This window comes from Telopea speciosissima, chromosome 1 (genome assembly GCF_018873765.1).
Source record: "Telopea speciosissima isolate NSW1024214 ecotype Mountain lineage chromosome 1, Tspe_v1, whole genome shotgun sequence".
NCBI lineage: Eukaryota > Viridiplantae > Streptophyta > Magnoliopsida > Proteales > Proteaceae > Telopea > Telopea speciosissima.
The window spans coordinates 12733353-12757690 of record NC_057916.1 but is presented as its reverse complement, the minus strand read 5'-3'; the positions used below and the strand labels follow the sequence as shown (position 1 = coordinate 12757690).

General features: G+C 38.8%; 4 protein-coding genes and 1 non-coding gene across 5 annotated transcripts; 2 read left to right on the top strand and 3 right to left on the bottom strand.

Moving 5' to 3' along the window:
* The first annotated feature begins 1633 nt into the window (after positions 1 to 1633).
* Positions 1634 to 3064, top strand: LOC122667986 (pentatricopeptide repeat-containing protein At1g07740, mitochondrial). Its single transcript, XM_043864497.1, has one exon. It carries the CDS (start codon positions 1659 to 1661, stop codon positions 3051 to 3053), a length of 1395 nt encoding a protein of 464 aa, XP_043720432.1. The 5' UTR covers positions 1634 to 1658; the 3' UTR covers positions 3054 to 3064.
* Positions 3065 to 4411: 1347 nt separating this feature from the next.
* Positions 4412 to 5496, top strand: LOC122648489 (dirigent protein 10-like). The gene has a single exon (XM_043841694.1). The coding sequence runs from the start codon at positions 4464 to 4466 to the stop codon at positions 5457 to 5459; it is 996 nt and encodes a 331-aa protein (XP_043697629.1). The 5' UTR covers positions 4412 to 4463; the 3' UTR covers positions 5460 to 5496.
* A 599-nt stretch (positions 5497 to 6095) lies between these two features.
* On the bottom strand, positions 6096 to 6168 carry TRNAA-UGC. Its single transcript has one exon. It is a non-coding gene; the product is annotated as a tRNA-Ala (tRNA).
* A 2653-nt stretch (positions 6169 to 8821) lies between these two features.
* On the bottom strand, positions 8822 to 9954 carry LOC122649120 (protein SODIUM POTASSIUM ROOT DEFECTIVE 1-like). The gene is made up of 3 exons (XM_043842486.1): positions 9309 to 9954; positions 9130 to 9205; positions 8822 to 9015 (listed from the first exon to the last, which is right to left on the bottom strand). The coding sequence occupies exons 1-3, from the start codon at positions 9867 to 9869 to the stop codon at positions 8825 to 8827; spliced, it is 828 nt and encodes a 275-aa protein (XP_043698421.1). The 5' UTR covers positions 9870 to 9954; the 3' UTR covers positions 8822 to 8824.
* Positions 9955 to 15295: 5341 nt separating this feature from the next.
* LOC122660133 (UDP-glucuronic acid decarboxylase 1-like) lies at positions 15296 to 22862 on the bottom strand. Its single transcript, XM_043855350.1, has 7 exons — positions 22281 to 22862; positions 21988 to 22135; positions 21773 to 21852; positions 16604 to 16687; positions 16415 to 16489; positions 15579 to 15671; positions 15296 to 15484 (listed from the first exon to the last, which is right to left on the bottom strand). The coding sequence occupies exons 1-7, from the start codon at positions 22860 to 22862 to the stop codon at positions 15296 to 15298; spliced, it is 1251 nt and encodes a 416-aa protein (XP_043711285.1).
* Between the last annotated feature and the right edge of the window lie 1476 nt (positions 22863 to 24338).

Genomic DNA, 24338 nt, shown 5'->3' with positions numbered 1-24338 from the left:
GTTCCTTGAGTTATTTCCTCCACCGATGGCCATTACTGCACTTGAATGGGTGTTTGGGACCAAGATCAGACTCTCCCCAAACTGGGTATATATTTCTATGCATCAAAACATTAAGTACTCTCAGGGCCCTTCACTATTGTTATTAAGAAATGATCTATTCTATCGCACTTCTTGAAAAGTTTTTATGGGATCCCCATCTTGCAAAATTGTCACTTTTGGTTCTAGCAAATGAATCATCACTGTACCCTCTTTTTAGACCAACATATTGGCTCCTTCTGGTTTTAAGTAAAAGTAAAAGAAGGGAATTAAAATCAGTTTTGAAAAGAAACAAAAAAAAAAAGATTTATAATCATGATTGTATAAACTACTTAAAATTCTTACAAGATTTGATAATTATAGTTTTCAGATGTAATATTTATTTTATTTTTCAAATCAAAAGGATTTGATTGTTAAAATAATTTTATAATCTTATTTAGAATATTTTGAAGTTAGTTATACAATCATTTGAGGCAAGGTTTTGGTACTAAAGTTGCCCAGACTGAAAATGATATTCCATTAGATCAAGGCTCGATCCTCAGGCCAATAAGGCTTTAATTAATCCTATATCCAGTCTCCAAATCAAATAAAGGTTTGGCTCACATGTAGAAACTGTGGACTCAAAGGTCCATATATGAATGGACCTGGCCCAAGATTAAGACCTGGATTAAAAGCTGTAAATCGTTTGAAAAGTCAGGAGACCTAATTTTTTTTGGTGAATCACATGAAGAGTCAGGAGACCTTAGATTGAATCACAATTTTTGGTTTCTTACGGTTTATTTTCAATTCGTTCAGGTTCAGTATTTTTGGTTTAATTCATTCGGGTCCCTCTTCAGATTAACCGACCCAGATCGAGGCTGATTGAACATCAAAAGTATATAGAGCCCATACTGAAACTGGACCAATTTTACATATTTGTCGGCTGGTTTTATGTTTAGCCAATCGGTACAGCTAGATATTGATACTCATGGCAGAAAAAATTAACTCAAGAAGGGGAATCATGAATTGTTTGATAGTTCATATTAGATAACAAGCGGCATAGGGGGAGCGCACCAACAAGGGGATGGAGAAGGATTTGGATCCTCTACGGCTTGGAGTTGAACGGCCATCGTGCTGCGCTCAACTCATAGGTCGTCACGTGGAATTAATGCTGATCCAATGGTTGATAGATGACGACAATTCAAAATTCAAAATTTTTACTCAAAATTAAAAAAAAATGTCAGACCACCATCTACCAACCATTGGATCAACATTAATTCTACGAGGTGGCCTGTGAATTGAGCGCAGACTGCAAAGGATCCAAATTCGGTGAAGAAAAGGTTTTCTAAATAGGGGAAAGTTCATGTGAGATAAATATATAACATTTAATGTGAAAATATCTCTTAGAAATACTTTTTCATAAATAAATAAAGTTGCACCTTTACTCCCACCGTAGGGGTGAGCGCCTAAAATGGGTTATAGAAAAGAATTAAATTTTAGAATGGGTTCTAAACTCATAATCTATTTTGAGAATGCATTCCAAACACAATCTAGATTTCTGATAATGAGAGCTGTGAATTTAACAACATTTGCTGCTTGTAAATGGCTGCGGCTTCGTGCACTGTTGGTCATTACTTTCCTCCATGTTCTCACTGAGAACAAGAACTGTCGATCAGACACGGACAAGCATACTTCACCATTCGATCAAATCAGTCTCATACCGCACTCTTCGTCCAAACAGACCTGGAAACAAAAGCCGCCATGGATTGCCTCGTAAAGCCTCTCCAAAACCTCGCACGCCTATTCCTTTTGTTACCCATCTCAAGGAAGTTGATGACCGACATGATGCACTAACCATCTTCCATGAATATCAACAAAAGGGATTCAAACACGACTATCCCTCCTATTCTGCTCTCATTTACAAACTTGCTCGTTCTCAAGATTTCGAAGCAGTTGAGACTCTTCTCGATTACATCCGAGACAACAATATACGGTGCCAAGAGACCCTCTTTATCGCTCTAATCCAACATTACGGAAAATCCAATTTATCCCAGAGGGCCATCGACCTCTTCCATAGAATCCCCTCTTTCAATTGCACTCGTACATTACAGTCCTTCAATTTCCTCCTCAACGTCCTGGTCGAAAACGGTCGGATCGCTGATGCAAAAGAGATCTTTAACCGCTCATCCAAGATGGGTTTTCGGAAGAATTCTGTTTCCTTCAACATTATCATCAAAGCTTGGCTTGAGAAAGGCGAGTGGGAACAAGCGTGCCAACTGTTTGAAGATATGCTCGAGAGGGAAGTCCAACCTACTGTAGTGACTTATAATAGCTTAATTGGGTTTCTGTGTAAAACGGGTGATATGGAGAAGGCCAAGAGTTTGCTGGAAGACATGTCCCGGAAAGGGAAACACCCAAATGCGGTCACCTACGCTTTGGTGATGGAGGGTTTATGCTCTATGGGGAAATATGACGCCGCAAGAAAGATGATGTTTGATATGGAGTACCGAGGGTGCAAACCACGCCTAGTGAATTTTGGGGTTTTGATGACGGATCTCGGAAAGAGAGGGAAGATTGAGGATGCAAAAGCCTTACTCAATGAGATGAAGAAGAGGCGGTTTAAGCCAGATGTGGTAACGTACAATATCTTAATAAATTACTTGTGTAAGGAAGGAAGGGCGGCAGAGGCTTACAAAACCATGGTTGAAATGCAGATCGAAGGTTGCGAACCTAACTCTGCGACGTATAGGATGATGGTTGATGGGTTTTGCAAGGTTGGAGAATTCGACAGAGCTTTGAGGGTTTTGAATGCAATGTTCACTGATAGGCACTGCCCGCGCTTAGAGACATTTTGGTGTTTGGTTATTGGACTCTGTGAGGGTGGGAGGTTGAGTGATGCTTCCTTTGTTTTGGAGGAGATGGAGAAGAGGAAGATGAGGTTCCATTCAAATGCTTGGGAAACTTTAGTTAAGAGTTCTTGTGGTTCAGATGGAGGTGCAACTGAGCTCCTAAAAGAGCTGCTCTGTATGGCTTCATAGGCTTTGGGTAGATGGGAATCATGGGACTGTTGGAGAGGAAAATGATCCTAGTAGGGGATGGCTAGGTTAAGGAGTTTCATTTAAGGGACGTGTTTCACTAGCACTGAAGCCTTTGGCGTATCAATCAAGTACTTAACATTTGGTATCATAGTCAGATACCATGTTATGGGTTTGAATCACAGAAAGGACTACCTGAAATAGATTGAAAACCGTTAAGAAATAGCGATTAAGTGAAAGTCATCATGTACAATTGCTTTGGAAGCGATTATGGAAGTTTATGTATATTTATTTCTCATCTTCTTCTTCATTTTTTTTTTTGGCATTCCAAACATAACTTGAGTTAAAATTAACAGATGATGAACAGAAACACCCTCAATGATTGATCCAATAGGCTTTTAAGTTAAGAATTTTTATTTTTTAAGCCCAAAGTCATAATTTATGTTTACATTAAGCATACTTTAACCTAAGGTGATTCTCTTTAGAATGTTCTTCCAAACATCTGAATTTGAGAATTGTAGGAGTTTGAATTCGTGGTTTGATACTAGGGCTGTCTCCCCTATGAGAAGGATTCGACCGGGTTATAGTGGGAAACAAAAAACTTTTGATATAAATATGAGGATAAAAGTTTTGTACAATGGCAGCCCAAAAAATGAAATTGATCACTCTCTCACATATCACTGATTATGTAAGAGGTGATATGTCATAAATGCCCCTTCCTCTATTGTCAGATTTCAAAATGAGTTTCTTCATTTGTCTTAGAACCCTCTTCTTAAATATATCTATGTATAACACCTTTTTTTTTTTTTTCAAACCACTTATAACACTTATTAGAAAGATGAAATGTTCATTTCTTTTGACTTTAAAATCAACTTACCTTGATTAAATCATTGAGTTACTTGATCCAATTTGCCCAAAATACTTTACTTGATTGGAGTTGTGAAGAGACTTACAAAATTCAATCGAGAAAAATTGGTCCCACTCACCAAGTTTTAAATCATTGTATTGACTCCTTGAATTATATTATAGTCCGGGCCAGCTTAAAAGCTCCAACGTTTTGTGAGAATCACAGTCCCTAGTTACCACCTTGATTCCTTATTAGCGGTTTTGATCGTTTTCTAGTGTGTCCAAGTTCTTGCAATCTCCGGTCATCTATCTAAAGAGATTTGAGGTCACTTAACTACTTCATAGTTCATAGTAGTTGACACTGAGGTTTAGGTTCTAACCAAACACACCATCTCGAGGGAAGAAACACAGTAAGCACCAGCTCCATTAATTTTGCTTCTTTCGTTTTTTCCTTCCTCTTCCACTCATCATCTATAAATTGACATTCCCACTCTCTTAAGTCACACATCAAAGTAGTCTGATATAGAAGGCCATTCACAAAGAAGAAAGCTCAATTTCCATCTTATCATGAAGTTCCACAAGTCCATTTCCACCTCGCACAGGGCCATTGCCCATCTATTCTTGCTAGCCCTTGCCCTCGCATGTACCACTACCACCCACGCTCGCATTCTAGACCAAGTCTTGCCACCCACTCCGGCAGTCATCCCTGCAGCACCGGCTTTTGGTCCGGTCCAACCTTCTGTCACCCAAGTAATTCCTATCTCGGCTGCACCTGCTGCCACTGTCTCACTCCCACCAGCTGGCGTGGCTGCCGGCCCAACTGCATCCGCATCGGCCGGTTCAGCCGTGGTTGGTTCAGGTACAAACCAACAACCTATGTCCTTCTTCATGCATGACATTGTTGGTGGGACAAACCCCTCAGCTCGAGCAGTCACCGGAATCGTCACCAACCCAGCCGTCAACGGTGAACTCCCATTCGCTAGACCTAACGGTGCAGTTCTTCCCGTTAACAGCGGCGTTCCACTCAATAACGGTAACAATGGAATCGTCAACAACAACAACATTCCATTCTTAACCGGCTTAGGCGGTAACACTAACACTGTATTTCAAAACAACGGCGGCAACAACTTGATCAACGGTGGTGGTGGTGGATCTACGTTTCCGGTAGCCAACGGTGGCAAGATGCCTGCGGGGAACACGCTTGAGGACCTTACGTTTGGAACGATGACGGTGATAGACGATGAGGTGACAGACGGAGAGCAGTTAGGGTCGGGTTCGGTAGGGAAGGCACAGGGGTTTTATGTAGTGAGCTCGGAGGATGGAACCAGTCAGACAATGGCGTTCACCGTCATGTTTGAAAGCGGTGGTTATGCGGATAGCTTGAGTTTCTTAGGGGTTCATCGAACGGCAGTGACGGAGTCGCAACTTGCTATCATGGGTGGGACGGGAAAGTATGTGAATGCCAGGGGATATGCCGCCGTCAAGACCCTTCCTTCTACTGATCAGAATTCCACCGATGGAGTTGAGACTCTGCTTCAGTTTACGGTTTACGTCACTTACTAATGTGTGCTTAGGATTTGATAGAGCAAATATGTTTCTAATGTCAAATTCAAATCAAATCACTGTGTGTGTTGTGTGTGTGTGTGTGTGTGTGTGTGAGAGAGAGAGAGAGATAGATATGCAGAAATCTGTTTGATTATGTTTCAGTGTAACTGTTCTTAAGTTCGATCTGTTCTTGAGCCAAGACTATCAAAACCCAATTCGCTGTCACAACTTTTCATCTTTCAAGGTTTTATCACAAAGGAGACAATAAATTAAATTTTTTTTTGGGGTAGAAACAATAATTATAAACTCTTTCCAACTTCACCAATTACTTTTAATTTTAAGAACCCATTCGAAGTCTATATACTCAAACTTAATTACCTCATGATGTTCTCAATTAAGAACCATGGCCATGTACTCCAATGGATTCCATTAGTCTCCAAGAACCGAAACAGGAAACGAATATCCACAAGCAACAAGCAAACGTAACCACAGATGAGATGATATCGATCACAAGTTCCTCCCCGGCCCCCTTCCGGCCTTGGCCTCCTGGTTCGGAAAAACAAACACTCAATTTAATGAGGAGAATCAGATCAGAAAAATAGATGACTCCCACCACTTTTCTTATTTGAACTAGACCTTCTAATAAAAAAGCAGTGGAGATGCGGGGTATCGAACCCCGTACCTCTCGCATGCAAAGCGAGCGCTCTACCATGTGAGCTACATCCCCAGTTTTGATATTGTAATTCAACTAAGGAAAGGAGTTTTCTGTAAGGGAACTTTTTCCCTTCAACTAAAGAAATGAAAATTTAGTTTAATGAGGAACAATGTATATTTGTGATTTTACTGAAAGTGTAGAAATTATGGACCATATTTTACAGTCCATCAGATATATATGGGCCTATCAAAGATTTGTTCTTGCTTGAGTCCAGCCTATCTATACATGGCTTACTTTGGCTGGGCCGTTGGCTCAAGTATTCGTTTGGTTAGAAGTTGTCGAAGCCCATCCTAGGCCAATACTTTAGGGCTCACCTGAAGTTGATCCCTGGATGACCTGACCCTACTACTGAACTATAAATTTGGTAGGGTTTAAAACTAGGTGATCCACATGCTCATCTGTCGATCCAACGGTTAGAATTGTTATGCCAGCCGTCCAATGATCAGATGGATGAAAAAATAAATGAGAGAAGATCCAGTGGATTATGGGCTATATGCATGGTTGAGATACGCTCTTTCTGGTCCATTTCTGAACTGAAAATGTTAATTTGGAAGATCATATTTGAGATGTGGGCTGAATTCTCAGGGTTGTCAAATTTCAACCTGAACTGGTCGGACCAATCAAAACTGACTGGTTTAACCCAAACCTAAAAGAACTGAACTCTTATAGGGCAGGTTTCGGTCTGGACTTTGACAAATTGTTTGAAACTGAAATCGTCTGGACCGATCGATTTGGACAATTGAAACCGAAACCAATTGAGAATCGAACCAAACCCAATAAAAACAAAAAATCTGAAAAAAAGAAGGCAAAAGCATCAATAAAAAAGTTGGTTTTGTTAATAATTCTCTTTAAATATTCCAAAACGAACCGTACTAATCAATTAACAAAAGATAATAGCCCATTAACCCAACCCGATAGCCAATACAAAGCTGAAACCGAACCAAGCCAAAACGCATCCTTTTTCTTATCAGGGTGGCTTGGGTTTGGCCCAATTGAATCCAAAGACTGATTCAAGCCAATCGAAACCAGGTCGAACCGACTGATTGATACCTCTAGCTTGGAAGAGAGAGAGAGAGAGGATTTCAATTTTTTTAAGGTGGATGGGTGGGCTTTTCTTTAGTTGGTATCAGTTCTTAAATTGAGGTGATGAACTCAAGGATGCCTGGAACCCCACAACCTGGCCACTTAGCTAGGGAATATGGATGGGGGTCCTCAGTTTAAATTCGTTGTGTCTCCTGTTCATGTGCGAAGCAACAAAACATATATTTTGGAAATTCGCTAATTACAAAAGAAAAAATACTTTAAATAATAGCACATCAAAGTTACTACTATAAGTGGAAATTTGGTGCGGGATAAAGGGAGAGGGATTTACACATTGTCCTTTCCCCGCTTATGTTGTACACCCCACAGGCCCACACTAATACTTAATAGTCAAACAATATATCTAACAAGGAGAAAGAAAAGAGCCGTCATATTTAATGGAGAGGAGGGTGATTATGAGAGGAAATTATACAAAATTTTATCCCCTTAAGTGCTGTGTACTGTTTTAAAGTGTATTTGGCGGTGCACCTCATTTGTGCATTGGATTTTTATCCTTTCAAGTGTAGTGATCATCGTCTGATGCACTTCAAAGGTGTACTAGATAATGTATTGCATTTGAGAGGATGATAGTACACATTACCTTCTCTCTTCTCTATTAAGTTACCCTGCTGCTCGACAATCTTATGCACAAAGATGGAATAATCTCCTTCTATGTATTCGCAAATACTCTTTTAAGTTTTAGGTTGTGTTTGGTATGCATTATTGGATTGCATTTTGGGTCGATTTTGCATTCTCAAATGACAAAAATAGTTGTTTTTATCGTCTAAGAATGCAAAAGCAACCAAGACCATATTCCAAAAATGCATACAAAACATAACCTTATAATATTTTCTAAAGGGAAAGAGATCGTTGCCTAGGCCTTTAGAGCCTGCACGTGCATGCTGGCCACACGCTTCTACCTATTTGGAATTTTTGCCTTTCCCTGGGCACAATGCGATACTTTCACACATGCTTTTCTGCGTCTAAATACAAGAAATGCGAGCCACATGACCAAGTAACATTCTTTTCCCCTTTTTCTAAAATAGCGAGATCCCATTTTGACTCCTACAATTATGGGCAGCAAGGAAAATCCCTAGAGTCCGGTTTGCAGGAAAATTTGTTTTTGTCCCTCTCAGCGGGCTCTATCCGAACATAAAAACCGTTTGGCTGTCACACCTTATGTAATTATTTGGGCAAAGGAAGACCGGAGAATTAGTTTTCGAGCTTTGCATCTATATAAGATGTTCACGGTTTAATTAATTGCTCATGGGTGCTTCATAGTATTAAATATTAGTCAAAAGCCCATTTGATCTTATTACAAATGAGAGAAAACGGATTTATATTTCCTTTGTACGAAGCGATTTCATTGGTAGAAACGAAGGCGTGGTAAGTGCTTGGATTATTGGATTAATTGGATTTTTCCCAAACATAACAGAGACAAAATTAACGATAACCAAAAGACGCCATTGATTCTTCCAAGACATGATGAGCAGAGAGGATAATAAGAAGGAGAACCAAACATCTTTCCTTTTGCCTCCATTTTCTCTCAAACAGACTACACACATAAAACCCTGATCCAATTCTGAAACTACATTATTGTTCTTCCTCGATTCTGTCCGGAAGTCGAGCCAACCAATAACGGGACAGGCGCCGGCGATGGAGACGGCCAGAATTGTGCGTTCTTAACCCTTGAAATACTCGCGAGGACATCCAATGGCGTCACATCTCCGATCACTGTCACCTTCTTTGTTGCAAAGTCTATGCTGAAAGATGTCACCCCTGTGGACAACATTAACCAGACGAAAGAGCATTAGAAACATGAACAACACCCACTAAATTTCGAAATTTGCATGATTTTGTAAGAGAAATTAACGCCCAATCGATCAAATTTACCTTCCATTCTAGAGATATGTTTCCTCACTTTCCCTGCACAGCCCTTGCAGTGTAATGACACCCTCAAAACCACAACCTGCAATACCTCACGAAGGTATCAATTATTAAAGAAAATAACAGAAGAACAGAGAAATACAGAGAGATTCAGACAGAGAGAGAAGAGACGAACAGAGACGAACCTGGTGACGGGAGTGAGTTGAAGAAGAAGAAGGTATTAAAGCAGGAGATGGAAGTGAGGGAGTTGAGGAAGAAGAAGGTTTTAATGTAAGAGATGAAGAGGTAATCGAGGAGGAAGAAGAAGAAGAAGGAGGTTTCAAAGCAGGGGAATCATCAAGGTTGAGAGAAAGAGGCCTTGAAGGTTCAGAAGGAATCCATGCTGGGATTGGGTCAAAATCCGAATAAACTTCCAAGAAAGAGGATTCGCCCAAGAGATATCTGGAGGAACCAGGTGGGGTGATGAGGTTGGTAGCCTTAGCAGAGCGTTTCTTATCAGTCTTCTTCTGGTTTTGATTTTTAGGGTAAGCTTTGGAATTTGTGGGTGGTTGAGATTGAGAGTGAGAGGAAGATGAGGATGAGGATGATGGATTAAGAAGACCTCTGGTGCTTCTTCTTGCGTCTCTAAGAGGGTAATTGTGGCGATCGATGGCCCGGCCACCTTGTAGAACCACAGAGCTTTTCTCCATGCTCACACATATGGCCGTTGAGGCTGGTGATGCACAGAAGAGATCAATTCCTTTCATCTCTGATAAAAGGGGTTCTGATCACAAAACGCCACTTCTGGTTTTAACTTTTGACGCTTATGAATTCGGTGCAATATTGACTGCAGACTGTTGAGAAAAGAGAGATAGAGGAGGAACTTCCAAGCGAGCTAGCATGATCTGCTTTTAAGCTTGGGCCAGAGGAGAGAGACTGGACAGGGAGGAAACAAAAAGATGCGTAGCCGGTCAGGGAGTTAATCGGTTCAGTTCGGTTTTAATTGTTTGAGGGTAGAAACCGTAATCAAATCGTCTCATAATCACAATTTGGATCGTTTGGTAAATGGTATGGTTCGGTTCTGTTGTAAGGGATTTCTTTCATCATAGGTGAAAAGAATTCGATCTTTTTTTTTTTTAATGTTTTTAAATCCACATTGTGTAATGTTCTTCACATTAACATAAAAAAAGTGGGGCGAAAGTTTTTTGTCATCCAGGGAAGAATTGAGAGAGGGAAAATCTACATGCGATGATTTGACACTATAATTGGACTCCTAAAACAATAAAACTCATCATTAATCATTCACCTCTATTGACAAAGGCCCAAAATATCCTGCCTCAATCAAATTAACGGGGTCAAATCTCATGACTGAAGAGATTTTCTCTTCACCATCTTCACCCCTCAGTTTTTTGGTGTACATCATGGGATATTCTATCTTTATAGTTCATTAAAGAGCCATGGCCCTTAAGGACATATCTTAGATGAAAAAATAATATATCTAAGTTTCTTCTCTCTTTAAATTTTTTTTTAAAATATTTAATTCTAATAAATTGACGGATTAAAATACTCTGCAGTGCGAGCATCTAACGGTGCATTGTAGTGCGACCCTAAAAGCAACCTTACCCTAATAAAGAAAACTGTTAACCATCCTCATTAAATAATAGGGTCCTGTGCTTGTCATTGTTTAATTTCAGCTATTATTTTGGGCCATGGTGGGATGCACAGTTCTTTATGGAACAATTTAAGCTTGCCCCACCTCTCTCTCACTCCTTCTCACAGTCATACACTAAGGTACCGGTTACTATGGTATGGCCTACAAATTTATTGTTCCTGATTATTTTTAATTGTTTCACAGACAAAATTGAAGAATTCTAAAATCTGTGATTCAAAAATAATATGGGACAAAGCAACGGTCAAGTATTCAGCAATGACTTACTCAGACAGTGGGTTCAGTTTCAGTCTTTATAATTCAGGAACCAATAAGACATGTAAGAGTTAAGAACCCAAACAATATTCTATAAACAAATAAAACCAGAATCAGAGTGCAACCTTATATTAAGAGCCCTGATCATCCCTCATGTGATCCTTGTCCCTCTCGAATCTTTCTCTACCCTGTCACAAATTTGATTTTGGATTTTGTATTGGTTAGACACTTTCTGACCTGATCAGGGATGGCCTAAAATCCCTGTTTTTTTTCCTCATTAGTAGGCCTGGTTCAACTAGTTTGAAATTGGGCTAGTGGGATCATGATAATCTAATGACCAAACATTTTCCTTCCAATATAAATATGTAATGGTAGTTTTAAGTTCTATGAAAACACCACTTATTGAGACATTAATGCTAGTTTTAGGCTGTGTTTGGAATATATTCTTGATCGATTCGTATTCTCAAATGATAAAACAACTATTTTTGTCATCCGAGAATGCAAAATCAACCTAGAATGTATACCAAAAGCAGCCTTAGATTGTATGAAAATCAGAGTTTAAAACCCAGAATCGATATCCGGATGGATCCCGATTGATTCTGATTTGATCTCCGAATTAGAATCGGACCAAAGTTGCCCTAACCCTAGATTTAGGAATGGGATATGTCTTGACTGATTCGGATCCAGTCAATTTGATACCGATTTTTAAAACCCTGATGAATAACACTTTAATTGAAAGAATTCTTTTTTTTTTTTTTTGTTACCTAGTTCACCCTTGAATCTACAGTCATTACTTGCCCCGGCCCCTTATATGTTGAAGGTCCGAAATGTATTTTACTCTTCTAGAGCCCCATCCAAAAACAAAGATGATCACTGGCTAAAGAGATTCTTCTTAACTATGGGTGAAGGAAAACAGTGGAATCCTCTATGGGTGCTAGGAATACCAATATTGGTAAAATATTATCACAGTTTTGGGAAAACAACATTTTTACCTTCTTTGTATTATATTTCAGTAAAGCATTTTCCCCTTTTTTCAATTCTTATATAATTTATATCAATTTTCAATAAATATCGTAAAATATTTTCAATGAAACAAACACAACCAAAGTGAATTTAAAGCAAAATTATCTAATTAAACAAGTTGCACATTCTACAATTGTAGTAAATGAAAGGTTTATATGTAAATATACGTAGTACCCAAGTACACGAAACTCTCACTATTCTAGGGTCTAGGGAGGGTCATAATATACGTAGTCTTATCCCCTCACTTCACAGAGAGGCTGTTTCCTGACTTGAACCCGCAACCACTAGACTGTAATGGAGCAACCTTAACATTGCACCCACGCCTGCCCTCGTTTATATGTAAATATATATAACACTAATCAACTGAGGGTTTTTCCCCCTTCGATATTTAGTGAGAAAGTGTTCTTTGAAAGAGAATCGAATCAAAAGATTGACAAAACCATAATCAAGAGAGTAGAGGACTAATTGTTGAGAAGCTTCAGTATAAAAACCAGATTCTTAAGGGAACAAATGCTCCCTCGCACCCATAACCCTGTAGAATACAAGAATGGTTTTTGGGTGTCTCTGGATGAATGGGACACAAAGCTACTTTCCTTCTCTATTAATATCTCATGTTCTCATTCCACAATCTTATCGAATCCGATTCTTTTTTTCTTTCTTTCTTTTTTTGACCCTTTAAATCTCTTCCTTATCCCCCTCAAAGAAAGCACTGAGCTAGAGTGTCCAAAAGAATCACGATTCTTCAGCTTTCTCTCCTGACCAACCCTCTCCCTGATTTCCTTCCCTTTCTAATGTTAGGTGGGTCTAATTGAAGCCATTTGTTTTATAATCACTAGTTTAAATGATGTGAGGTCTTTTATTAATCAATGGCTCTTTTTCTTTTTTGAATCTTCCTCTCCTCCTCTCCTTATCCTCTCCATCTTTATCTTCTCTTCCATGGTTTGTGTTTATCATAGCTGAGCATACAGATATTTTTTTTTCTTTTGGTCTCTGTGTCTACCATGCCAACAATCTTTCCCCAACTTGTACCATTAAATGGGTTATTTTTCCCTTAAGAGCCTAATTATGTTACAATTAACTTGCCTTCCTTTTCTATCACGAGCCATAATTTTGCCCACTTTTTCTTATATTAAAAAAAAAGAAAGAGGTACATAGTCTATATATAAACTGGTTCTTTACTTTAAAGTGATAATGGATTTCATGATTATCTTGATAATTAAGAAATAATAAAAAGGGTATATAGGTTCCACTGTGATGAATTTATATGCAACAACCACTATAGTGTGAAGAGGAAAAGGCGTTGATCCAAGGCTTGATGGTTCGTTACTCCCTTGGGAGATAGGAGCTTGATCTGTGGTTCAAGTCTCCTTAGCATGATAGAGTTGATGGCCGATCGGCCCTTGAATTGCACTTAAAAATTAAAAAAACAGAGAAAAAGGAATACAAATTAAAAAAGTGGCATTGAGAAGAGGCATGGACTGGAACCGGGTATTGTGGGGTTGAGGGGCAGTGGTGCAATTATACCTTTTTTTATTTTATTTTTTTGACAGATTATCACAATACGGGATGGAATCCCGAGTCTCTCTCTTTACTTACGATGAAGAGAGATCACTTGCGTGGGTCCCACACCCCCATGGAGGGTTCAGATCTGTCCCCACCCGTCCCCATGTGGGTAGCAGATCTGAACTCTTTCTTGTAGGCCCCTGTTTTTCCAGGGGAAGGTGGGGTGAGAATGTGGGATTGATCAACAAAAAAAAAAGGTGAGAATATGGGATTGTAGGGAAGACGGGATCCACATGTTGGTGAGGTTTTGTTGGAATGAAAATGTGGAAGTAAAGTTTCTTTTCTCATGAATAGTAACCAAAATCTCTTTCATGGGATTTTGAAGTGTCACATCAGCATTTTTCCGTCCCACACCCCCATAGAGGGTTCAGATCTGTCCCTACCTGTCCCCCATGTGGATAGTACACCTAAACTCTTTCTTGTAGGCCCCCGTTTGTCCAGGGGAAGGTGGGGTGGGAATGTGGGATTGATCAAAAAAAAAGAAAAAGGGTGAGAATATGGGATTGTAGGAAAGATGGGACCCACATGTTGGTGAGGTTTTGTTGGAATAAAAATGTTGAAGTAAAGTTTCTTTGCTCATGAACAATAAACAAAGTCTCTTTCATGGGTTTTGAAGTGTCACATCAGTATTTTGCCATCCCAATTTTCTCGCCCCACGTAAATCACTTCTAAACAAATGGGGTCATAGTGACCCATGACTTAAATAACTCCCCATAAGTTAAAAGGACAAAGATCTCTGTCCAGGAGTGTGGCCTCTGCCAACACTCCCATGAGTCTATCTCTCTCCTCCCCATTTGACAAGACACCTCTACCCCCTTGTTTTAAGGAGGAGAGAGATAGACAGACGGGAGTGCTGGCATTGGCATAGGCCACACTCCCGTACAGAAAACTGCTTCCCTTAAAATAATTTTTCCTATCACTCAAAACAACCTTTGGCGGTTGCGTGTGTTTTGACCCAATCAGAAGCAAAATCACTTCATGAGTTACTTTGACCCTTTAGGCTCTTGCTGGATGAATTGCAAGGCCAGAGAGAGTGACGTTTCCCTCAGTTATTGCAAAATCACCAAAGGTGCATTGCCTGATTCCGATTTACCCTGGTTTTGGAAAAAGGTATATTGACTGATTTTATGCCCGAGTCTGAGTTTTGAAACTTTCTGAGATGAACCTTATCTCTTTATGATTTGATACAATCCCAACATTTTAACAGTTTTTAGGAATAGTTAAAGAGTACAGGATTTTACTTCTTTGTTAAAGCAATAGGATAGATTGGAAGGTAAGCCGAACAAGCCCTGCAACAAAATCAAGAAGATGAATAGACCAATTAAATATGTACTACCTGCTATGAAGGATTTTCTGTTTCTTAATGATTATGGGTAAACTTTTACACTAGATCTCTGCCCAGTAAAATTCTAGAATACAAGCTTGTAGCCTTCTGATAAAGCAAAAAGTATTACACGTCATCAGGAGGAATTATGGATGACTGTGGTTCCAGGAACTATACAGATCATGAAGAAATATATCAAAAAAAACAAACATACTAGGAATTAAAACAAAATCTCCTCATCATAGAAGCAGCTGACATGTTCAAAAAATTTTGGAAAACAAAAAAAAAACCTTCTTGTGGGGTCATGGCATGTTTTCCATTAATGGTTATGGATTTCCAGAAATATATCCTAGAGACCTTCAGCACTCTAGGATACGTTTCTGGAAATCAGTAACCATTAAACGAAGGCCTTGCCTCAATGAAATCTTTGGCTCCCACTTCAGCAGCTCCTTAGCTTTGGAGATATCTGGTTTCCTTTTATGTGGATCATCTGCGGTGTTTGCTTTGAATTCAATGGTTGCACTAGAGTCAATTGTCTCCTTGACAACCTGCATTGACAGTTAAAACTTTATTGATTGCAAAAGAAACTTGTAGCTAAGCAAGCCAAACTATGTCCCATAATACCATCCAAAAATTACCTACCTCAGCAAGCTCTAACATGGTGAATTCACCCGGGTTACCCAAATTGAATGGTCCAACATGCTCGCCTTCCATTAGTGCAACCAGTCCATCAACCTATAACAAGAAACCTTAGCACACTATTTTGTATCCTGAAAATTTTAAGAACTCTCAACTCTATTATATATCTGCAACATTTTGACATTGAATGGAAACATGCGATGAGATCCAGAAAGAAACAACCACCCACCCAAAATAGCAGTCACGAACATTCAATTTCTAATTGGATGGTAAATCACAGAAAAATCAGCCACTAATATGAACTTTATTTTAAGTAATATGCACATGCTCTATATGTTCAAATAAAATGATATTTGTGAGGTTTTGATCTCTTTAATAGTCATAAATAATTACTATTTACCAAAAAGGGCAACTAGTTGATGCACTGCTCCATCCATAAAAAAATTAAAAAAAAACCATGAGAAGATATCATGGCAAAGAGAAGCAAAAGAAAGAAGTTGCCATCTATTCCCCTACTTAAGCATTAAAAATAAGTAATATTTTTCCAACTGAGATAAAATAATACCACGCTTCCTACCTTTCTATTTAGGATCATCTTAAAAGATTTACAAGTATCATCAATGAGAGATTGACAGATTAAAAAAAAATCAGATAATTTATAGCATAGCAGGCACGCATCGTGTGCAGTAATCTCAAACAATTGGTAATCTCAAAGACTCAAAAGAAAGATAGCATGCATAACTAATATTAACAGATAACGACCCCCTTCCCCCCAATCCCAATGGGAAAATAAATGCATGCATAAAACAAACATTTAATAAGATAAATTTGAGGATTACCAGGTCAGATATATATTGGAAACTTCGTGTTTGATTTCCATTACCATATACTGTCATTGGTTGTTTACGAAGGACCTGCAAGGTATGACAGTTGGAAAATCTTCTCGACAATAGAATGTTCAAATATCCTAATTTCAGAATTCATCGTATTATCAAAGCCTAACTAAAGAACTGTTAGAGAGAACAAACCTGGGCAACAAAATTGCTGACCACACGTCCATCATCTATACACATACGGGGTCCATATGTGTTAAAAATGTGGGCAATACGCACCTGCAAAAGAAAAACCTCAGATTACCCTTCTAATCTTCTCAATAAATCCTGCAGAATCGTTTTGTGTGGAGCATTTTCCTAACATCAAAATGTCCATTTAGGCAGTGAAAAGGCTAGCAGATAAAGGACTTCTAAGACAAGCAAACAATGGAGGATCTTCCTTACATAATCAGATCATAGCAAACCAAAATGGTCCCAAAATTTTTTTGCAGACAAAGACACTGCACAAAATATGAACTTTACATCTGTACTCATCCATCGCTTCATTCAACCACATACTATGCTGTATGACATGGCGGTAGGTTCCATTATAAAATTTTCTTAGCATGCACACTCTCAGTACAGAACATTGATGCACTGATATAAATGTTCTTGTTATATGGGGCCCAAAGGGTCAAAGAAAATATGTACAGAAGCATTACAATATATTCACAATGGCATAGTAAACCATGAAAAAGAGGGTATGTGGACCTGGAAGTAAAATTTAAGTAGCTTAAAAGCTTTAATCTTTCGTTGACCTTGGATATGCTTTTAATAGGTTACATAATCAGGCATATAATGGATTAACACATATAAAAAACATTTATTTTCTATGTAACAACACATTTAAAAAGCTTTCTTTGGAAAATAGCCAAAATATTAAACCACCTAAACAACAGCGAATGTCAATTTGTGTATTCACTGTCTCAAATCAGTCACATGTCATAGAAGTTAGCGTGTATTTTTGGAAGGAAAGGAAGAACTATAAAACAGTTGCACCCTGGTCCATGGAGTATAAAGTCCAAGCACAAATAAAAAGTCAGCAGACATGAATCAAGAAACTTTTAGGCCAACCTTGTGGAATGCCAGGACAGGATTCATATCACCGAACCCAAGTAGTTGCTACGAGGATAAGTAGGTTGTTGCAAAAGAATCATCAAGGTGATAGAAATCCACTTATTTTTTGATTGTTTCCTTAAAAAATCTTAAGGATAAATGACCAAAACAAGAGGGCACTTAAGGTATATCAGTTAACAAGCTCATGAGTGCTGTTCTAGTAATGAAAAATCTTGCTGAAGTCTTGAACAGGCCAAACATCCAAATGTCATCACTTTGATGGACAAAGATTGTTAAGAAGTTAATTGATCAAATCTTCATCAAAAGCTGCAAGACAACAGAAGTTTACTACCACATCAATATTTACCATACAAAAGCACGGACCTTCATCGGTACACAGGTGTAGCAAGGATACAACTTTAAAATATTTCATAACCATGAAGTGCAGGTCATGACTTCTATTTTGAAGTGTCCAGATGACGTAGTTGACCATTACTTTCTTCCTTGATAGCAAACTATCAGCATTAAGGATATTTTCAAGGTAAGGGTTCAAATGACAAATGTCTCAGGTGGAAGAAAGGGGGGGGGGGGGGGCCACTAGATGAATGCCTCAGGAAATCCATCTCACGTTACCAATCAAGGTCAAGAAAAAGGATTTGGTCTTTGATCCCCATACATGGATCTTCAAGGGGGCTGATATGTGTATGACAACTTTTTGATTATAGTTTGATCAACTAATCAACCTTCCTGGCGTCAGTAGGTCCCCTCATCAGGCACATGCCACACATCTCTTAACATATAAACTCCCAAAAAAGTAATTCAGTCACCTCTCTTGATCCTGAAGGAGACAACGTTTGTCAAACTCATCAAGTGTAGCCAACCAGACACACAAAGTATGCACATGAGACTTCAAAACTCTGATATGAATGGACATCTTGCTTCCATACCCAGTATCAATAACCGACCGCCAAGATCAGAAAAAACTAATAACTGACCTCCAAATGACTATTTTCTTCAGCAAAATTCACCAGCCACTTACTAAATAATGCATTGTTCTAAGACCTAACTTATTGATCCTTAAACTTCCAAATAGAGTTCAATCAACAAGATGGTATCACTCTTCAGGGCAATCCCATAAAAATCTCTTTTAATCTACTTTACCTTTTTTTATAACTTTATTGTTATAACTTTTTTTGAGACAAAATAATAACAATCTAAGTACAATAAAATGGAAATAGTAGAAAACCCAAGACAAAATATGAAGCTCCAATTCTAAAAGGCCCAGAACATACACTAGGAAATAAAACAGAATATACAAAACTAGTGAGCCAGGGGCGAAAAACATCCCAAAACCAACTCGATCTATGAACCATTTTCTTGGCCAGCCTCTTTGCCAGGACACTAGCTGATCTTAGCTTTCACTGGAACAAGCAGTTAACTTGAGAAGCCAAAAACTTGATGTCTCTAATAACATGAGTGAACCTCCAAGGGCTGCCTTTATTGGAAGACAGCCAGGCATTGATAGTAGCTGGATCTCCTTCCGTAATGATATCAATGAAACCCTCTCTATTGAGAGTTGTTTGAGGTGGTATGGTCATGTTCAACGAAGGCCTAGGGACGTCCTTGTAAGGAGGAGTGATATGATTCCGATTGAAGGAGCTAAAAGAGCTAGAGGCAGGCCTAAAATAACCATAGGAGAAGTTGTGAGGAAGGACTTGCATAGTCAAGGTCTTGTACCAACTATGACTTCGGATAGAGCCTATTGGGGATAGGATCCATGTAGCAGAGCCCATTTAGCTGAGATTCTCCTGACTTGCTGGGCTGTGCCTCTTTCCTCTTAATTTCATCTTTCATTTCCTTTTTGTTTTCCATTTTTTCATTTGTCATTTGTCATTTCATTTCCCATCTCTTTATTCCCCTTTTCTGTTTAGGCCTCAGTTTTCCCTACTTTGTTTTGTTTGGATCCATGTAGCAGACCCCAAGTTGGGATAAAGGCTGAGTTTGTTGTTGTTGTTGTTGTTGATAATGGAAGAACTCGGGATAACAGAAGAAAATAAAGGAAGAGTATGGATTGATTGTACCTGAGACGAGAGAGAGGGATGCCCAGCTATTGGCAGCCAATGGTATCAACTCAAACTTTTCATTCCAAATCTCAATCTGTCCAACGATGGACTACATGCATCTATTTAAAGAGTTGTGAACAAGAAACCAAACCTATTCAAACTCTAAAACTGAATTAACATTGAACGCAAACTCTACTTCTACTGCTAACGACAACTCTAACAATATAAGGATAAAAAAGAAACGCATATTATATAATATATCTAATTATTCCTACACATAACTGCAACAGAGAATCTTCTAAAGTCTTTTACTTATCAAGGAAAAATAGAACAAGACAACAGAATAAGCATTGGATTATAAACCAAAGTAGACTTTCCTACTTCTAACAAACATTTCATTTTCACTCATCTCAACTAGTTTTTTACCGTATCTGAGACAGGATATTGCTCCAAGAGATAGCACAGAGTATCATATTGACAGGTTAATTGTAAAGCACCGCCAAAATCTGGTTAAAGCCTACAATGATACCTCCCTTTCCCTTTCAGCTTATGATTCAGCAAAAAGTAGGTCATATGATTGGCTCTGAGGTGTGGGTTACTAAAAGGATGGAACCTAAGTTATAGGTTGCAAAGGAAGAGAATATGGACTGATAAATGCAACAATGCAATGGATGGAGAGAGAGACCTAGGTACTTCTTGGGTTTCACAAGTGGAACTCCAGCTCAAACAAATCTTCTCATTCAAATTTTCTTGTTATAGATGAAGCTGGCCACCCCTCATATAGCCTTCTCAGTTCTTGCAGACTCACCCTTTAATGAAATACATTGGACTAATGAACTCCTTTCATTGAATTTTATAATGGCTTATACATTGAATACAGATGACTCCTGAAAGACTTATACCATTTATATGGCTGATAGATGCAAAGGACCTTTAAAACTAAACATGTACATAGATTGATAAAACCATATCTTCAATTACTTGACAAAGCCTAGATACTCTGAACCTAGAAACCTTCAACAATTAATCTATCGAATAAGACAACAAGATATAAAATACCAAAACATCATGCAGCCATAATTAAACCTGAACCAAAATACTCAAAAATACCCTGTAGAGACCAAGAAAGTATATCCTTCTTACTTGTTGAATTTAAGTTGCATCGACTTGTGGTAGAAGTTGATACAATCTTCGGCCAACATTGCTGGATAGAAATGTTGAGAGAATTCCCTTATCATAGTTCCATTAATTCCTTAAAGACGGCCTCCACTGCTCAATTCCCCAAATTGGAAAAAGAGGCTTCATGATGCTTTGGCTTCCAATTAATTCAGCCGACATTGCTGGATACAAATGTTGAGAGAATTCCCTTATCATAGTTCCATTAATTTCTTAAAGTCCCATTATCATAGTTCCATTAATTTCTTAAAGACGGCCTCCACTGCTCAATTCACCAAATTGGAAAAAGAGGCTTCATGATTCCCTGGCTTCAAATCAAAAGATCTCCACTATGCATCCGTATTCTGTCTGTGGTACAAATTACAAGTAAACTCAGCTTCAGTGATGATGATAAATAAAAATGAAATGATCAGCAGGGATCCCTTTGTCAAAGTCCATTTGAGCCCTTAAATAAGAAATTTATTGCCCCATCAACAAAAATAAAGTGGACGCTGAAAAGACAAATTTTGACCAGAAATGCCATCTAACCCAAATCTCGCATACCTCCTTGTATACTGCTCCTAGTTCTCAAGTCAATACATTATCCATTGGCAATATGGGAGTTGTCAAAAGCTAAAAATTGGCAGACCTTGTTTCTCTTTTTCTTGAAGCATATAGAAATACAAATAGCTGTGTCAAAACATCTATGAAACTAATGCAGAATCAGAATATCCACTAAATGTTGGATACGCAAAGGTTACTATGGCAAGTTGCACATGGTCACAAGATCTTAAACAAGAACCCTTTGAAGAACTGATAGAATCCAAACTATACTAATCTAAAAATTCAAAATGCGGCTTACCTCCAAATTTATGCAAGCAGTGAACATCAATCAACAGGGCCGGGGGGGGGGGGGATCTTAAACAAGACAAGTAGTACCAACTCTCACACAGAGGGAGGGAGGGAGGGAGAAAAGCAGAATGATTCACATATCAAGTAGCAAGATGTATATTTCTAAAACAGCTCAGCAAGTGATATCAGAGTCAATTACCTCAACTGCTAAGGCTCGATGGTAATCCATTGCTAAAGTTTCAGCTGTCCATTTTCCTTCATCATAACAAGTCCGGACACCTATACACAACCAAAGAGTCAAAACATTTCCCAGAAACGTATAGAAAGCGTAGAAAATCTGTACAGACGTACAGAAAAGGTAGATAAACAAATGGACAAGTAAGAGTAACAATGGAGTTATAAATGACAGCTCACCGATTGGGTTCACATTTCCCCAATATGTTTCCTTCTGTGGGTGCTCTAGCGGGTCCCCATAAACCTCACTTGTGCTGGTGAGCAAAAAACGGGCCCCAACTCTTTTCGCCAAGCCCAACATGTTCAGGGTTCCCATCACATTGGTTTTGTAATCATAGTCAAGGACCATAAATGGTTAAAAGTTTCAATAAATGACTACAGAAACCAATCGCAGACTTTTTATGTTAAACCCAAAGAAACAAAAATAGCAAAAAGAAAAATTCAGAAAACCATGATAACAGTAGAAAGGATATAATTGTCTTGATAGGATTATATTTGTAGTAAACAGGTGAAGCTGGACAAGCCAAATGGTAAATCTGATCCACCTCTAAAAGAATTGGCTCCACCACATCATGCCTAATAAGCTCAAATCTTGGATTCCCAAGATGGTGCATCACGTTCTCTTTCCTTCCAGTGAAAAAATTATCAATTACAATCACATAATGCCCTTTATCCAAGAGCTGATCAACAAGATGACTACCTACGAACCCGGCACCACCAGTGACCACAACCCGCAAAGATCGTCTCTGAATCCCAGCCGGAAGTCTCCCAACCTCACCAGCTCCAAAATTCAAAGAATTCCGAAACGGGTATGTAACCTGCTTGTGATTGGTAACCCCGGAAGGAAACTCTCTGGGAATCGTAGTGTAGGTTGTGCCAAGCCTCATTAAGGTCGGCTGGAGGATGAAGAAGGTGGAGGCGATTAGGATGCCTACGAGAACGAAGAGAAGACGCTGTTCTTTGAAGAGGTAATTGACAGATCTCGTCAGAGACCTGGGTTGGTTTAGGGTTTTGGGGAAATAAGAAGAGCTTGCTCGTTTTTTGAGCTGTTTCATTTTCCGTGTGGTTCTGCTTCTTGAAACAAGATTCGCTGTTTTTTTTTAAAACTCTTTTCAGGTTGAAGGACGAGGAGATGAGTACTGCGATGCAATGGATTACAGAATTCGCGAAAGAAACAAAGAATTGAGTGGAAAGGAAGGAGAGACAGAATTCTAATCTTCTTTCCTTTTACCTTTGCGTTTTATTCTTACCAGGGAACGAACAGATCATTCGGAGAAGAACAAGAAAGAGAGTCGTTTCTGATACGAGGGAAAATTCTCGGAGTCTGATGGAATCGAAGCAGTTGGTGAAGCCATGATCTGTTTCGACATGTGTTCTTGAGAAGAAAAGAGCAGGTAAAGAAGGTAGTTTGAAGTTGGAAAGATAAGAGAGCGCGCGAAACAGAGAGACAGAGAGAGAGAGGGTGGGTTAGTCCTCGTGCATTAGAACCGAAACATGAAACAGATCCAGAAGTAAGCAAGCGTCACGCGTGAGTGCGTGACCTTTGACGTCCCGATTCTTGAGGGTGCCGGTACCGCAACGAATCCTCGTGTCTTACATATATTTATATTTATATATCTAAGCAGCACCATCCTAGCCCTAAGGCTCACTAGCCCTTATTAGCATGGTTAGAGATAGCGGTATTGGATTGTCCGATTCGGCTGATATTGCACGATTTTGAAGATGACCAATAACGATATTTGGTCGGAATCGTTATCCTCTACTGTCCACTATCTGGACAGCAAAGTGCTGTCCACTCACATGGAAGAAAAAGGACGATTTAAGCACTTTGCCCGAACACACTGCCCAAGGGGTGATTAAATCATCATTCACGCCCATGTGAGGGGACAGCATGCTTTTTGGGCAACAGACAACAGAGGATAAAAATTCTACTTGATCGTCCTATGTCGGTTAAATGGTATGTACAAGGGATAGACTAGTTTTTAATGAAAACCAAGGGTAAATGTCTAATAGAGCTCATCCTTGCTAATATCATATTGGTATTGTATTGATTTTAAAGGTGATTGATATCTGTATCTTTTGGCGTATCAATCAAGTGCCTAACATTTGATATCAAAGAATCAAACACCATATCACGGGTTTAGGTCATTAAGAGGGTTACCTAAAGTAAAGTAAAAGTTCTCAAGAAATGGTTACCTGCACAAGACAAAAACCCTAGAGCAGAATGAAGTCCCTTGGAAAGAACTATTTACCGTCAGAATAAAAGCTACCTAAGATATGAACCGCTAAAAACGACAGCTACGGAACATGGAAATTCTAAGTTCATTTAGTAGGAATGGAAAGTAACTAAATCTAATGAGGAACATACCCTACTCCTAGATGTTATTCAGGCAAGATCAGAGAATTACATCTAGCTAATAAGGAAAGATCGAGTCACATTAGGTGGTTAGAATATCACCAAGGGGAGGAATGTTAATCATCCCAGCTCAAGCCTCACAACTACAAACTCTACAGTAAAAGAAGAAGCAATA

What these genes read in the sequence shown, in the direction of transcription:
- LOC122649120 (XM_043842486.1), bottom strand. Translation starts at nt 9,869, where the DNA reads ATGAAAGGAATTGATCTCTTCTGTGCATCACCAGCCTCAACGGCCATA. An exon ending in CAACTCACTCCCGTCACCAG is followed by an intron (nt 9,206 to 9,308) that starts GTTCGTCTCTGT and finishes GAGGTATTGCAG; the next exon opens with GTTGTGGTTTTGAGGGTGTC. An exon ending in ACATATCTCTAGAATGGAAG is followed by an intron (nt 9,016 to 9,129) that starts GTAAATTTGATC and finishes TGTTGTCCACAG; the next exon opens with GGGTGACATCTTTCAGCATA.
- LOC122660133 (XM_043855350.1), bottom strand. Translation starts at nt 22,862, where the DNA reads ATGAAACAGCTCAAAAAACGAGCAAGCTCTTCTTATTTCCCCAAAACC. An exon ending in ATCGAGCCTTAGCAGTTGAG is followed by an intron (nt 16,688 to 21,772) that starts GTAATTGACTCT and finishes TTTCTTTTGCAG; the next exon opens with GTGCGTATTGCCCACATTTT. An exon ending in TCAGCAATTTTGTTGCCCAG is followed by an intron (nt 16,490 to 16,603) that starts GTTTGTTCTCTC and finishes CATACCTTGCAG; the next exon opens with GTCCTTCGTAAACAACCAAT.
- LOC122648489 (XM_043841694.1), top strand. Translation starts at nt 4,464, where the DNA reads ATGAAGTTCCACAAGTCCATTTCCACCTCGCACAGGGCCATTGCCCAT.
- LOC122667986 (XM_043864497.1), top strand. Translation starts at nt 1,659, where the DNA reads ATGTTCTCACTGAGAACAAGAACTGTCGATCAGACACGGACAAGCATA.